Raw genomic sequence first — 15,853 nt, forward strand, 5'->3', positions numbered from 1 at the left:
AATCCTGCACAATCTCTAAAATTATGTATTAGTAGTCTCCCTTTTACTTCAGTAATTCTATATACCATTTACCTCAGTAATTCTACTCTTAGGAGCTTATCTTAAGGAAATACCGTAAAAAGAGAGGGAAGCTGTATGCCTAGGTCTAGTTATGGAAATACACTTTTATTTATTTATTTATTTATTTATTTGAAAGATTTTATTTATTCATTTGAGACACAGAGATACAGAGAGAGAGAGAGCATGAGCAGGGAGAGAGGGAGAGGGAGAAGCAAGCTCCCCACTGAGCCAGGACCCCGATGTGGGGCTCGATCCCAAGATGCTGGGATCACGACCTGAGCCGAAGGCAGATGCTTAACCATCTAAGGCACCCAGGCGCCCCTGGAAATACACTTTTAATATTGAAAAATGAAAATAATTATTCAACAATATTAAAATTATAGTCTATTAGTGGAATATTTTGTTTCCATAAAAACAAAATTACATAGTTATGATTATGTAGCTGCATGGAAAAATAGATTTTGGATTTATGACAAAAGAATAAAAATTAAATACATAATCAATGATTGGAAAAAAATAAGGAAAATTGAAAACAGTTGGAGTATAGGATTCTAGGTGGTTTTTTCCCTATTTTTAAAATTAACATATAATTCATATGTCATAAAATTCACCCGTTTAAGGTATACTGTTCACTGGTTCTTAATATGTTTACAGGATTTTATAACCATCACTACTATTCCAGAGCATTTTATCACCCCAAAAAGGAATACTGTGCCTATTAGCAGTCATTCCCCCTTTCACCCTTCCCCAGTCCCTGGCAACCACGAATTTAACTTCAGTCTCTATATATTTGCATATTCTGGATAGTTCATATAAATGAAATAATATATTATGTAGCCTTTTGTAAGTGACTTCTTTCATATAGCATAATGTTTTCAAGATTCATCTTTGTTATGGCATATTTCAGTACTTCATTCCTTAGTATGGCTGGATAATATGCCCCTATATGGATAGACCACATGTTGATCCATTCTTCAGTTGATAGACATTTGGATTATTTCCACTTGACTACTATGAAGAATGGCAGCTTCTGTGAACATTCATGTACAAATTTTTATGTGAACACATTTTCATTTCTCTTGTTATATACCTAGGAATAGAATTACAGTCAATAGGGTAAGTATGTTTAACTTTGAGGAATTGCCAGACTGTTTTCTAAAGCGGCTGTATCATTTTTTTTCCATATTTAAATACCGGTTGATAAAATAATACTTGTGTGTTGGAAAATTGTATAGAGCATTGGAGGCAGAAGTCAGATTTTAAAAGATTATGGAATAAGGAAATAAGTAGTAATTAGAGATTTCTGTTTCCCAAGTAAGTGTCAGTGAAGGGAGGGAGAAGTGGTATGATCTAATGGAAATAGCACTAGAGTTCGGACATGGACAAACAGTAATGGACAGTGGAGAAACCAGAACAGAAATGGTTACAAAACAATTCTGATGTTCACTTGTCCTCTCTGAGCTTCCGTATCCTATTTTGTAAAAAAACATACTAAAACATTTACCTCACAGTGTTTTTGCCGGGATTAAATGAGATGAAAAAATATGGAAACACTTAACATCTTAATATCGTGTTTAGGCATGTGATGGCGACAAGCCAAATTTACTTGAATTTGAGAGGACATGACTGAATTCAGAAGTTTTTTGGTACTGTTTTAGAGCAGGGGTTGATACATTTTGCCTGGTGCTCTGTATCTGGTGTTCTAACTAAACATGGTTTTTCCATTTTTAAAAGGTCATTTATTTTTAAGATTTTATTTATTTGAGAGAGAGGGAGTGCGTGCGGGCACGAGCAGGGGGAGGAGCAGAGGGAGAGAAAAAAACAGACTCCTCGCTGAGCAGGGAGCCCTACTTAGGGCTCAATCCCAGGACCCTAAGATCATGACCTGAGCCAAAGGCAGATGCCTAACCGACTGAGCCACCCAGGTGCCCCTTAAAAGGTCATTTAAAGAAGAAGAAAAATATGCCATAAATAAAGCCTAAAATAATTATTCTCTGCCCCTTTACAGAGTAAGTTTGCTGACCCCTTTTTAGAATATAAGAGACCTGATTTATTTGTAGACCAAAAAGAAGCAAGTGAAGAAAGAAATTGAAAATAAGAGGATAATTGAGCCAGTAAAATCATGAAGAAAATTAAATAGGAATGAGTTTCTACCATGAACACAATTGCTAGGGTTACATACATTGGGATGGAGGAATTTTAACCAAGGCAAAGAGGAGGAACATTTTGAAACAGACAAAATTGAAGGGGTTCATTTGATCATTTTCTTATCAACATTTATTATATGTCAATCTACCATTTGTTAGGCACTATACATTTTATTTCACTTAACTTTTTTTTTGTTTTTCTTAATTAGAGATATGCAAAACAGTATCTTCTATATATAAGATATATAAATAACCATACAGTGAACACCCATTATCTCCTTACCCAGGCAAAGAGATATCAAAAAAATAAGTAAAAGAAGCCAATTTTAGAGATTCATCCATACTATTTTGTGTATCAGTAGTTCCCTTTTGCAGAGGTGTGTTCCGCTGTGTGGATATTCCACAATTTTTTATCTATATGCCAGTTGGTGGACATTTGGTTGTTTGGGGTTTTTTTGTTTTTTGTTTGTTTTGGTTTTTACCATTTTTTTGCTTCTTATGAATAAAGAACTCTCTGTAGACATGTGTTTTTATTTTCTTGGGAAAATACCCAAGAATGGAATTGCTGAGTCATGTTTAACTTTTTAAAGAAACAACCAAACCATTTTCATATTGGTTATATAACTTTACATTCCCATCAGTAGCATATAAACATTTTCCACATATTTTCCAGCATTTGGTTTGGGTAGTCTTTTTAATTTTTGTTATTCTAGTGAGAATGTACTGATATCTCACTGAGGTTTTAGTTTTCGTTTCTTGGTGATCAGTATGTTGAGTATTTTTTCATAGGCTTTCTTTTATTTTCTTCAGGGATTCACTCAACAGGCTATAACTCCCAAGGCAAATCTGACTCACCACCTATATTTGTAGATAGTTTTATTAGAGCATAGCGATACTCATTCATTTGTGTGTGGTTTATGGCAGCTTTCATGCTGCAACAGCAAAGTTAAGTACAGTAGTATCTCCTTGTCCTCCATTTCTCTTTTGGTAGTTTCAGTGCAGTCAGGAAGCAGCTGATCCTCCTTCTATTATCCTCAGAAGATCAATAGTAGCCTATTGCTATGTCACAATGCTTACTTATGTCATTCACTGCACTTAATCTCATCACATAGGCATTTTATCATCTTATCACTAGAAGAAGGGTGAGTACAATGTAAGATATCTTGAAAAATCACATTCACATAATTTATTATTATTGTTGTTAATCTCTTACTGTGCCTGATTTATAAATTGAATTTTGCCATAGTTATGTACGTATAGGAAAAAAACATAGTGTATATATAGGATTCAGTACTATCTGCAGTTTCAGGCATCCACTGGGGGTCTTGGAATGTATCCCCTGTGGATAAGGGTGGGGAGACTACTATAATTATGACAGAGACTATGGCATGCAAAGCCTAAAATATTAAATCTCTGGCTCCTTCATAGGAAAGGAAAAGTAATCAGTGCATCTCATGGTTCAGCTTTAAACAGAATACATGCTCATATAGTAATTTTGGTTGGGAGATAAGGAGGTAGAAGGATGTGGGATTGAGCGAAATTTTTATCTTCCATATTAGGAAGTCAAAAGATAATGCCTGAAAACTGAGGGGGCGATCAAGTTGTGACATAAATATAAGCACATTATTTGGAACTATAGAGGTAAATACCATAAGAATCAGGGGCAGGAGTTGAAAATAGTTGCCTCTGGGAAAAGAAAAATATGGGTGTCTATGTGAGGGACTTGTTTGTGTAATAGAACTGTTTGACTCTTTAAATTATATGACTAAAATGTTAATTTAAAAATAACTTTTGGGGCTCCTGGATAGCTCAGTTGGTTAAGCATCAAACTCCTGATTTTGGCTTAGGTCATGATCTCAGGGTTGTGGGATTGAGCCCTGCATCCAGCTCCACACTCAGTAGGGAGTCTGCTTCTCTCCCTCTCCCTCTCCCCTTCCCCGAGCTCACTTTTTCTCTCTTTCTTTTTCTAAAATAAATAAATCTTTTTAAAAAAATAAAAATAACTTTAAAAAAGAGCATGTAGTGAGTGATGGAGTTCTTATCATACCGCTGCTTTGCTGTCCCCCAAAACAGTCATTAATTGACTAAATATGGAATCCCTCTTGTCAAGTGGTAAGTGAAGCCAATGGACAGCTGATAGACTGGAAGATGAATAGAGGTGGCTTAAGATTGTTGCTGTGAAGAAGATCAGGTTTAGTCAGACCTCAAGAAGACAGATGCATAGCTGCTAAGAAACTGAGATTATGGAGTTAGAACAGTTTTAAATAATAACAAGGCCAAACTGGCTGGAGGGTGCTCAAAGTAGTTTGACAATAAAGATCATTAGAACCAAGCTGTTGGAGAGAGGAAGCTTTTCGTGTATTCCATTACTGGTATAGGTCAGATGTTGAAAATAACAAATGAGTCAAACAGGCTGACTGTAAGAAAAATCAACTGCCAAAAATACAATAAACTTTTAAAAAATACCAAACTTGGGATGCCTGGCTGGCTCTTTCGGAAGAGCATGCAACTCTTGATCTCAGGGTCATGAGTTTGAGCCCCATGCTGGGCATAGGGATTACTAAAAAAAATAAACACCAGACTTTATTATATGAGCATGTAACATAATATATACATACTATGATTATTTTATATTGAAATTGGAAAAAACCTTAATTATAAATTCTTTGCTTTTGAAATCAATTCCTTTGATTTGGCTAAAAACTTGATACTTCCCTACCAAGTTATCAGTACCAAACGTTTTATATTTGATGGGCATTCATTTTCTTAAACCATTTAAGAATAAAATTTAGCTTTTATTCAGTTTCATAACAAAATAACTGTTCACAAACATGGCTGCCTTTATTTCCAAACAAAGGCAGTATCTTGGCACAATAGTTTTTGAAGTTGGATTTTATTTCTTAGATATTCTTTTTTTTTTTTTATTAAAGATTTTATTTATTTATTTGACAGAGAGAGAGATAGCTAGAGCAGGAACACAAGCAGGGGGAGTGGGAGAGGGAGAGGCAGGCTTCCTGCTGAGCAGGGAGCCGGATGTGGGACTCGATCCCAGGACCCCAGGATCATGACCTGAGCCGAAGGCAGACGCTTAACGACTGAGCCACCCAGGCACCCTATTTCTTAGATATTCTTAAAATTTAAGAATATTTGAGCATATTTAAGCTTAAGTATTGTACTACACTGCATTAACTTCCATGTTACACTTTCAGTGTAAATTGAGAAAGGCAAATTGAACAGTGTTGGTTTTTATAACATTTGAAATCAAAAAAGTCTTTTGGGGATGTTGGTCTTTAGCCCTACAGTTTTAGAAATGTATTTCATACCATCACTTTGATATCTAGAAATCCTATTTCAGCATAAAAAATATAGAAAAGTAGGATAGATGGTTCTTTGCCAAATAAATTTTCCAAATATACAGTCATAAAGGAATGAATAAATTGAATCTCATATTACATGATTCCTTGTGAATGCACTTGCAGATAAGTAATTGAATAGTTTATATAGTCTATAATATCAATTAAAATAGTCCTATATTTGATCGGTACTTGCTGGTGATCTGAGGCTGGGATTTCTCCTTCGAAAACATAAACCAGGTGACTTCTTTTAACTCAAGCAAAAACATTTGACAGCACACACAGCTTCATTCCCCCTAGTATTCATGTGGTAATAACAGGTTGCAATACTGCTTATCCAGTTTACCAAGCAAAATGTTGACTACAGGAGTTTAATTAATTTATGTGTTAATTATATATATCTATGTGTTGTTTGATTTTTAGCTTTTTAGATGAAGTAAACAGGACAGTGAGTATGTTTATGGTTCTTTGTCTTGGCAAAATGTTGCTACTTTGAATTTAAATTTTGAAACAAGTCTGTTGTCAACAAAAAGACATCATTCCTTGTTATCAGTCTTTTTTTTAAGATTTTATTTATTTATTTGAAAGAGAGAGTGAGCGAGAGAACACGCGAGCAGGGGCAGAGGGAGAGGTAGAAGCAGACTCCCCTGCTGAGCAGGAAGCCCAATGCGGGGTTCGATCCCAGGACCCTGGGATCATGACCCGAGCTGAAGGCAGATGCTTAACTGACTGAGCCACCCAGGCACCCCTGTTGTCAGTCTTTAATAAACTTTTTAAGACATTTCTCAGTTTGGAGAAATACCATTTCCTGGGACGCCTGGGTGGCTCAGTCAGTTAGGTATCTGCCTTTGGCTCAGGTCATGACCCCAGGGTCCTGGATTGAGTCCCACATGAGGCTCCTTGCTCAACAGAGAGCTTGCTTCTCCCTCTGCCTGCTTTTCCCTCTGCCTGCCACTTCCCCTGCTTGTGCTTGCTCTCTCTCTGACAAATATATAAATAAAATCTTAAAAAAAAAAAAAGAAATCATTTCCTTGATTTGTTTGCCATGAGCATCTCCTCCAAAAGTTTTTCACTCACATAAAAATTCTCACTGATACTCTAAATAAACACAGCTGTCAGGGAGTTGTTTTTATTTGTGTTCTTATCAGCTACAAAGAAAAATACCACAAATTATTTAACATGTTTATTCAGCTCACCTTATAAGTTTGTAGCCATACCACTAACATAGGGAACAACTATAATATTAATTAGACGTACATATGCAAATGTTTATTATTCACAAATTCTGCTGCATTCTTTAATAAATGTTATCATCTATAAGAGACTTTAATACCTTAAAGTTTTTTTTATCTTAAATATATAATTTTATGTCACAGGAGTACCACTTATTTTATTTGCATTTAAATAACAAACCCTATTTAAAATCAGTACCTTTCTATTTACTCCATTTTTATCATGCATCTTTTCTACATAGTAATTATAATCCTATTGTACTTTGTTTCATAATGCTATCTTTGACAGTCACATTTCCCCCCCACGACAGTCACATTTTCTTTGCCTTATTTCACCATTAGGGATATTCTCTTCCACAAAGAAATAAGCCTTCTGACATTTCTTTTGCAAATCATGGGGCTCTAGTTATCTCTTTCTTGGACACAAGAAATATTTCACTTTCCTCTTGATTCTACTGTAATAGAGACCACAGCCCACAGAACCCAAAGACAGGGAATAGTATAAACTCTATACACATAAATTTGACAATTTAGATGAAATCAGTCAATTCTTTGAAAACCACAAACTACCAAAAATCACTCAAGATAAAATATATAACCTGAATAGACCTGTAATTATTAAAGAAATTGCATTTGCAGTTTAAATCCTTCCAAAAAAGAAATCTCTAAGCTAAGATAATTTCACTGGTGAATTCTCCCAAACATTTAAAAAAAGAAATAGCACCAATTTTCACAATCTCTTCCAGAAAATAGAAGAGGAGAAAATACTTTTAACTTATTTTATGAGGCTTGCACCACCTTGATAGCAAAATAGAGGACAGTGTAAGATCTAGACCTAAAAATAAACCTAAAAATCCTCAAAAAAAATATTAGCAAGTTGGGTCCAGCAGTATATAAAAAGAGTAATGAGACCATGTCCAAGTGGGGTCTATCCCAGGAATGCAAGGCTATCTCAGTCTTTGAAAATCAACCAATGTGACAAGCCATGTTAACAATAGAATAGGGGCGCCTGGGTGGCTCAGTCAGGTAAGCATCTGCCTTTGGCTCAGATCATGATCCCAGGACCCTGGGATCAAGGCCTGCATTGGGCTCCCTGCTCAGCGGGGTGTCTGCTTCTCCCCCTCCTTCCTGCTCGTGCTCTCTCTTACTATCTCGTCTCTCAAGTAAATAAATAATGTATTTAAAAAAAAATAAACCACAGATTTAAAAAGAAAAGCAATAGAATACTACCAAGTCAGTAAAAAGACATGAACTGCTGATACAAGCACCACATTGATGAGTCTGAGAGGCCTTATTCTGAGTGAAAGAAGCCCATCTCAAAAGGTTACATACTATATATTTCCATTTATATGACATTTTCAAAAAGCCAGAACTATAATGATTGAGAATAGATAGCTGTTGCTAGGGATTAGAGGTGAGGAGAGTGTGACTACAGAGGGATAGCCCCAGGGAGTTTTTTGGGGTAATGGAAGTGTTCTCTATCTTGGTTATGGTGGTGGTTACATGCATCTATTCATAGGTTAAAATTTATAGAAGTGTATAAACACAAGAATGTCCATTTTATTGTAAGAAAATAAAAATTTTAAAAGCCCCAGCCGACCAAGTGGGATGATAAACAACAGTTATCACTCTGCCTCATTGGGACATGGCTGGGGTCTTTTCAAATTGGAACATGTACCCTGACTAAAGCCACTAGTCCACTTCAGCTAATTTTTGCCACATTGGAATGGAGACCCAGCATTGTTGGATCTTGTGATTTTTTAAGAGAACCAGAATCCCAAAATTTTACCTGAAATCTGGTATTTTAAAGCATTGTTAAATAATTTTTAAATTTTTTAAAATGCTGTGTTGACCAGCGTAAGTTTGAAAAATAGGCATACTAATATGCAATCATTGATACTGATAGATGTTGTAGTAGGTAATTGTAGGCAGCTTAGTGCTAAAGAGAGCCTTGAGTCATTGAGAGAAGAATGATGAATGTCCCTAGGGTTGCTCTGTTATGGATGTGAGAATCTTACAGTAAGTTTATGGTATTTGTGGATGGCATGGGCTTCTAAAAAGATGTGAAATCTTTAGGTGATAGAATGATGGTCTGGGGAAGGCACCAGAAAGAAGTAAGTCAACTTCCTTTATCCTGGCTAGTAAAAGAAATAGTTTCCATTGGAGAAGACTTTGGAGAAATTGGGACATTTTAAGAAAGAGATGTTCAGTTGAAGTGATAAGTTAGTTTGTATAAATAGAAATCCTACAGGGCTCCATGAAGGGGTTGGCAGAGGAGTGAGCACAAGGATGAACCATGATTGAGGAGGAACATGACTGAGGTGGACAAGAATGATGATCTGGGAGATGAATATAGGAGTATATTGGGTACACTATGTGGAAGCAGAGGGTTTAGAAGTGGCAATCCCTTGGACTTGTAGGAATTGAGGGAACAATATTCTCTTTTATACCTCTAAAGCTTGACTCATGCTCTTCCCTCTGTCTGGAATGTTTTATCCCAGTCTCTCTCAGCCTTACCTGTATCATTCATATTTAAGATTCTAAATCCAGATGTTTATGTTTCACTTCTGGAAACCATCCCTGGCACTCCTTCCTCACTTCTTCCCCAAGTTCAGACCCCTATTTCTCTTACCTCCCAATATACATCCCTATCTCAGAGCTCACCATTTTATATTAAAATTATTCTTTTTAAGTTCCTCTGGATCAGGTTCCATGTTTTCTTCATCCCTTTGCCTCAGGCAGGTAGCACAGAGCCTGGCACTGAGCTAGTATCAACAAATATTTGAGGAGTTAGGCTAGCACATGTTTTGATTGTAAGATTGGTGTGGCAGGTACCTGGACTTACTTCTTCCTTTAAGGGCCACTGGTAGTATAGGCCTATGAGCTGTTTTGTGATTGGTTCAGATCTGCTTAGAGAAAAAGCAAAACTCAGTAGCCAGACAGCAGGTCATTGTTAAGGCCAGAGACATATGCCTTTATGCTCAGTGTCTTCTTTGTTTCTAAAATATAGGGACAGTATTTTGGGAAATGATGAATGGTAAGGGAATGTTTTCTGACATTTACACTGGGCAGCCAGAACTTTATGTGATGCTATTATAGTGATCACTACACAGAGTATTTATCCTACTGCATTCCTGTCATTTGTCTTTGTAGAAAATCTTGGTGGTGAATAGATTTAAAGGACTTTATGTTACCTGTTCAAGAACAAAATTCTCATCAAGACCCAAGGGTATTTTATTGAGTCTGTACCTTGGCAGTTTCTCTTAAATCTTAATCATCTTAAAATATCTAACTGCAACCTTTCCTCTTTGTGTTAGGCCCTTCATCATTATTTGACTGTTGGGCTGCTGGAACAATTCCTTCTGCTTTCTGTGTCATTGTAATTGAACTTTCAGCACCATTATTCTTTTCTTTTGTGGTATATTCTTCAATTTCTTTCCTAAAGTTTTGCTTTAGACTATTTTTTTAGGCTTTGTTCTTCCATTAGGCTTTTCAGAGGACTGGAGAGCCATTTAATAGAGAACCTGAACTCACAGGAATGAGATGATAAAAGAAGCTTCAAGTGATTACTTTTCATATTAATGTTTCTCCTTCTTCACCCTGCCTCATCTCCAGCATAGAACTAAGGTCTTATTTTTCTTAAATAATGAACAATAAGGATATAGAAGATGGTGTTATTCTTTTATTCATCAGACATAATAATTAGGCATTATTAAGCATAATAGACTTGTACACCAAGTGTATACTATGCTAATTAGTCCATACAAAAATGAAAAAGACAAGTCCATGCCTTCAAGGAATTAAAAATCTAATCATTAGGGTAATGAATAAGCTAAAAGTTACAAATACCTCCTGTAAGTTTTTTTTTTTTTTTGAATCTTCAAATAGAACAATACACTTTCCTGACAGTTATATTATCACATGACCTTCCCTGTGTGAAGAACTTAGCACACCTTATGACCTGTAGTAAAGAGTTCAATAAATGGGGATTATATTGATGGATAGATACAGAATAAGTGGAAACATAAAGAAGGGAATGGCCATGACATCTCTACCTGGATGCAAAGAAGTTTTCACAGGGGCACCTGGTGGCTCAGTCAATTAAGCGTCTGCCTTCAGCTTGGGTCATGATCCCAGGGTCCTGGGACTGAGCCCCACATCTGGCTCCCTGCTCAGCGGAGAGTCGGCTTCTCCCTCTCCCTCTGCCCCTCCTCTGCCATTCGTGTGTGTGTGTGTGTGTGTGTGTGTCTCTCTCTCAAATAAAAATCTTTTAAAAAAAAGTTTTCACAGAGAAAGTAATACTGGAGGAAATTGCATATACAAGGCATAAGGGAATGAAACATAAGGAACATTTAGAGAACCCTAAATAATTGGTATATCTAGAAGAGAGGGATAGAGGAGGGGAGCAAAGCGAGAGATGGGGCTTCTGCAGGAATTTGAGCTTGATCCTACAAGGAATGGGGACCATTAATTTATATTAAGCAGGGAGTCTTAAAATTAGTCAATACAAAAGAAAATTTCTGATATATTACATGTATGTCTCTTTCAGGTCTCACTTGCCCTGGAGCCTCTGTCAGAAACTTATGACAGCTACAATCCTCTTCCTACTACCGATGTGAAAGAAAATGTGCTTTTATCTGAGCAGGAATTCAGAGAATATACTGAACCCAGCAGTACCCAGTTTCTGGTTCCATCAAGGCCCCATAGGATGCCTACCACCAAAATTGATGGAAAAGAGTTAGCAGCTAACAGTAGTAGATCAACCACTCCAAGGTAATTACCACAGTCTGTCAGCTAACTCCCACTGTACTCAGAATTTCTGTTCTTTATTTGTGTTTGGATGAAAGACTGAAAGTAGTCATTCATTCAGCAAATAAATATTAAGTAACCACTGGTGTAGAGAGGGATTGCTGTCATTGCTGATTAGGATTATGTGTGGGGGAGTCATTTGGTACTGGACTGCCAAGGTACCAAGTCTGTACCAAATACTGGGCATAGAAATTAATAAGAAACAATTCTTGTCTTTGAGGATTGCTCACAATCTGGTGAGGAGGCCAATGTACAGATAAATAAGTATAACTAAGTCATATACAGATGCCAGGATAGATATCCATGAGAGGAAAAGGGAAAAGGGCAGTATTTCATGAAACAGGATGGACTAAGAGAAATAGATTTTTATTTATTTATTTATTTTTAAGATTTTATTTATTTATTTGACAGAGAGAGACACAGTGGGAGAGGGAACACAAGCAGAGGGAGTGGGAGAGGGAGAAGCAGGCTTCCCACTGAGCAGGGAGCCCGACGCAGGGCTCGATCCCGGGACCCCGGGATCATGACCTGAGCCAAAGGCAGATGCTTAACAACTGAGCCACCCAGGCGCCCCCAGATTTTTATTTTAAATAATTACAAAGCATTTGCTTTGTGTCAGGCTCTGCACTGAGCTCGCTCTTTCTTTTTTCAAGATTGATTTATTTGAGAGAGAGAGCACACACACTTGCATGTGCACAAGTGAGGGGAGGGGCAGAGGGAGAGAATCTTCAAGCAGACTCCCTGCTGAGCACAGAGCCCAACGTGGGGTTTGATCTCATAACCTGAGATCATGACCTGAGCTGAAACCAAGAATCAGACACTTAACTGAGCCACCCAGGTACTCCAACTGGGCTCTTTATTTCATAATCTCACTTGAGCCACAACTGTAGGTAAAACATTATTATTTATCTCATTTGGGAGACGAAAAGCAGATTTACAAAGTCTAAGCTACACTGCTATAAACTACTGATACACTTTCTGTCTCTGACAAAGTGAAATGTTACCATAATGGGTAATATAATATTGCTAAAATTCTCCTTTATTTTATAACAGGGGAAAGGACCACTTGTACTTTGCAGAAAACTCAGATACAATAAAGGACTCTTTCTTTGGACTACAACACCATCTTAATTCAGGACAGAGTTTAGAGTCTATGACTCTGAAAGGCAAGGCCCCACGGAAGCAGATGTCCCTTCTTAACAGTTCTGAATTCCAGCCTCAAATTAGGACAGTGGCCAAGAGTCACAGCGATTCATGCATTCTTTCTTCAAACAACCCCCCTACCAAGGACCTTCTTTCAGGTATGTATGTATTTGTGAACCAAGACTAAGCTATATTTATTGGGATTACTCTGCTTGTTAGCCAGTCTTCAAAGAGAACCAACACTTCTGTTTGAAATAAATAACCAAATAAAAGTGAGTGATCTCACTAAAGTTCAGAATTTCTCACTATTTAAAGGCAGCTCTATTAAACCAGTAAGTTACTTCTAAATAATTACTAGGTGCTTAGAATTGTAGGTTTAAGGAAGGAGCCATTTAAAATGAACCTAAATATGGGGCGGAGGTGTTTATCATAGAGAAATATTATTCTTTATTTTTTCCCAAATTAAGGCAAATACAGTTTTTATCTCATCAGCAGATTTACTTGTACTACTGTGCAGAGGCTAGTACTAAATCTGCTTCACATTCTGAAAATTCTTGGCCTCAGTGGGAACATTCAGTGCACAGCAACTGCTAATCTTAAGTCTGGGAATTAAATATGACTTACAGCCAAGCAGAAATAGAAAGGAGTCAGTTTACCTGTATAAGGGCTAAACTGAAATAAAGAAACCCAAATAGGATTATTTAGGGGTAGTATTATAAAAGCAGTCGAGATACCTTATATGTAATGCTCAACCATTTATCTCTGTGACATCAGGAGCATGACAGGGATTTGTCTCCATCCTCACTAGCAAATTTCCAAAGTAGAGTATCTGCAGCATTAATAGAAAAATCTTTAAAATAACTATATGGGTACATAATTTATGTTAGTAAGGATATTTGTTTCATGACGAAAGACATTCTATTCATACTTTTTCAGCTGAAATGTCTGTGAATCCCATTTTTGAAAATACACTCTTATTACACTCTGTTAATTTTATTTTTTAATTTTTAATTTTTTTAAATTTTATTTAAATTCAGTTAATTAACATATAGTGTATTATTAGTTTCAGAGGTAGAGTTCAGTGATTTATCAGTTGCATATAGCATCCAGTGCTCATTACATCAAGTGCCCTTCTTAATGCCCATCACCCAATTACCCCATGCCCCCACCCACCTCCCCTCCAGCAACCCTTGGTTTCCTATAGTTAAAAGCCTCTTATATAGTCTATTTTAATCTTCAGTGCAGTCCTAGGCTACATTAACAAGAACAAATTGTTCCATTATACTATACTGCCTGCACTTGTCAACTCACACCTGAATATTTTGTGTAGGCACCAGTCTTTGAGAAAGATATTTGTTCACTCATTAAGCAGTTACTTATTTAGTACCTATCAAATGTCTGGCATTCTTCTAGGTGTCAGGGATACAGCCATTTAAATGAAAAAAAACAAAACAAAACAAAACAAATTTCTGCATTATGGATCTTGTATCCTAGATGGGAAGACCAATAATAAACTGGATAAATAAGTAAGTATATAGTGTTAGATGGTGATAATGGCAGTGGGAAAAAAACGAAGCAGGGCACTTAAGAGGAGGGGATGGTAGTTTTACATAGGTTGGCAAAGGAAAGCCTCACTAAGAAGGTAACATGAAAGTAAAGATCTAAAGATGAGTTCCTTCTAAGGAGAGTAACTAGGTTTATGAAGGGACTACCAAGAGATATTAAGCATCATAAAAACAGCTGCCATTTATTGAGCATTCATTATGTGCTAGCTACTATGCCAAGTGCCTTATACACATAATCTTACAAAAACCAAGTGAGGTAGGGATTGTTATCACCATTCTAAAATGAAAACACAGGCTCAGAATTAGGGAGCTCCTGTCCTCTCAAAGGGAGAAGCTGCTCTTCAGCTCCAGTTCATTATTGTCTTTAGACTCTAAGGTCCTCTGCTTTATCCTGCTGTAAGTTCATTGTTTACCTAGGCCTGCCTTTTTTTTCTTTTTTCCTTAAATCAAGACTTTGCTGGCCAACTGTTGAGGCCAAACAAAATATGACAAGTACAACCCATGGGCTGCCACTATGAACCTCTTCCATGAGAGTTATGAGGATCAGTTGGCTTACAGATGATACAAGACAGATTATGACTCAGTCTGAGTTAACAATAAGACCTGTGCAGAATGGGAAAGGACAGCTTCAAGAGGTAGTGAATTCTCTATCACTGGAAAACTCAAGCTAGCTAACCATCCTGATGGGACTTTTACAGATTGTATTGCATCATCAAGTGGACAGATAAGAGCTTTTAAGGTCCCTTCCAACCACAAGATTCTGGAGGACTAAGATTAAGTGGTTCATTCTAGTAAGTAGGTCTAGAGCTGAGATTATGAGAGGGATCTAACAAATACATAAATATAAATATCTTCCTGGTCTTTATTGGACTGACATGACACCAGAAAAGGGGTACAGAGCTAAATTGGTCAACCAGCTAGTGTTTATGAAACATGAACTACACATCCTGCTTTTTATTTATTTATTTATTTAAAAGATTTTATTTATTTATTTGAGAGAGAGAATGAGATAGAGAGCATGAGAGAGGGGAGGGTCAGAGGGAGAAGCAGACTCCTTGCTGAGCAGGGAGCCCGATGTGGGACTCGATCCCAGGACTCCAGGATCATGACTTGAGCCGAAGGCAGTTGCTTAACCAACTGAGCCACCCAAGCGCCCCACATCCTGCTTTTGAGAGTTGGGTTTGGAATAGATAGCAAGCAGTTGGAACAAAAACCAGAAGCTTTACATCTCTCTGTGTTTAGCAGGGGCTGTACCCATGGCATATGGGAAATAAACAAAGGAAAGATTTGTCCTGAACTCACTTGGGTGCCTTCTTTTGTGTTCAGGGAATGATTATTGAGTTGAAGTGCAGGTTGATGCCATGACAGCTCTTACAGTGTAAGTACCAGCTTCCCCTTGAGAAGGGGAGATCAGATGTTTTTTTGTTACCATGCCTCAGACTTCAGAAAAGCTTTTCCAAGAATGGCTGTTTCAACAACCAAACCACTTGGAGGCCAATGAATGGACCACCTGTGCTCAGATTTGTCCTACTTGTTTTCCTCAA

General features: G+C 37.1%; 1 protein-coding gene across 5 annotated transcripts in view; it reads left to right on the plus strand.

Moving 5' to 3' along the window:
- Nucleotides 1-15,853, plus strand: part of C2CD3 (C2 domain containing 3 centriole elongation regulator) — a 146,568-nt gene that overhangs the window by 10,446 nt on the left and 120,269 nt on the right. For all 5 annotated transcript variants that reach the window (XM_064576936.1, XM_064576934.1, XM_064576932.1 and 2 more), the window contains exons 4-5: nucleotides 11,342-11,565; nucleotides 12,655-12,902. In XM_064576936.1, the coding sequence (XP_064433006.1) occupies nucleotides 11,342-11,565; nucleotides 12,655-12,902 (472 nt within the window). The remainder of the gene's footprint in view (nucleotides 1-11,341; nucleotides 11,566-12,654; nucleotides 12,903-15,853) is intronic.

Source organism: Mirounga angustirostris, unplaced genomic scaffold (genome assembly GCF_029215605.1).
Source record: "Mirounga angustirostris isolate CCGP_5_RB_7025 unplaced genomic scaffold, mMirAng1.0.hap1 SCAF_13, whole genome shotgun sequence".
In the NCBI taxonomy this organism is placed as follows: Eukaryota; Metazoa; Chordata; class Mammalia; order Carnivora; family Phocidae; genus Mirounga; species Mirounga angustirostris.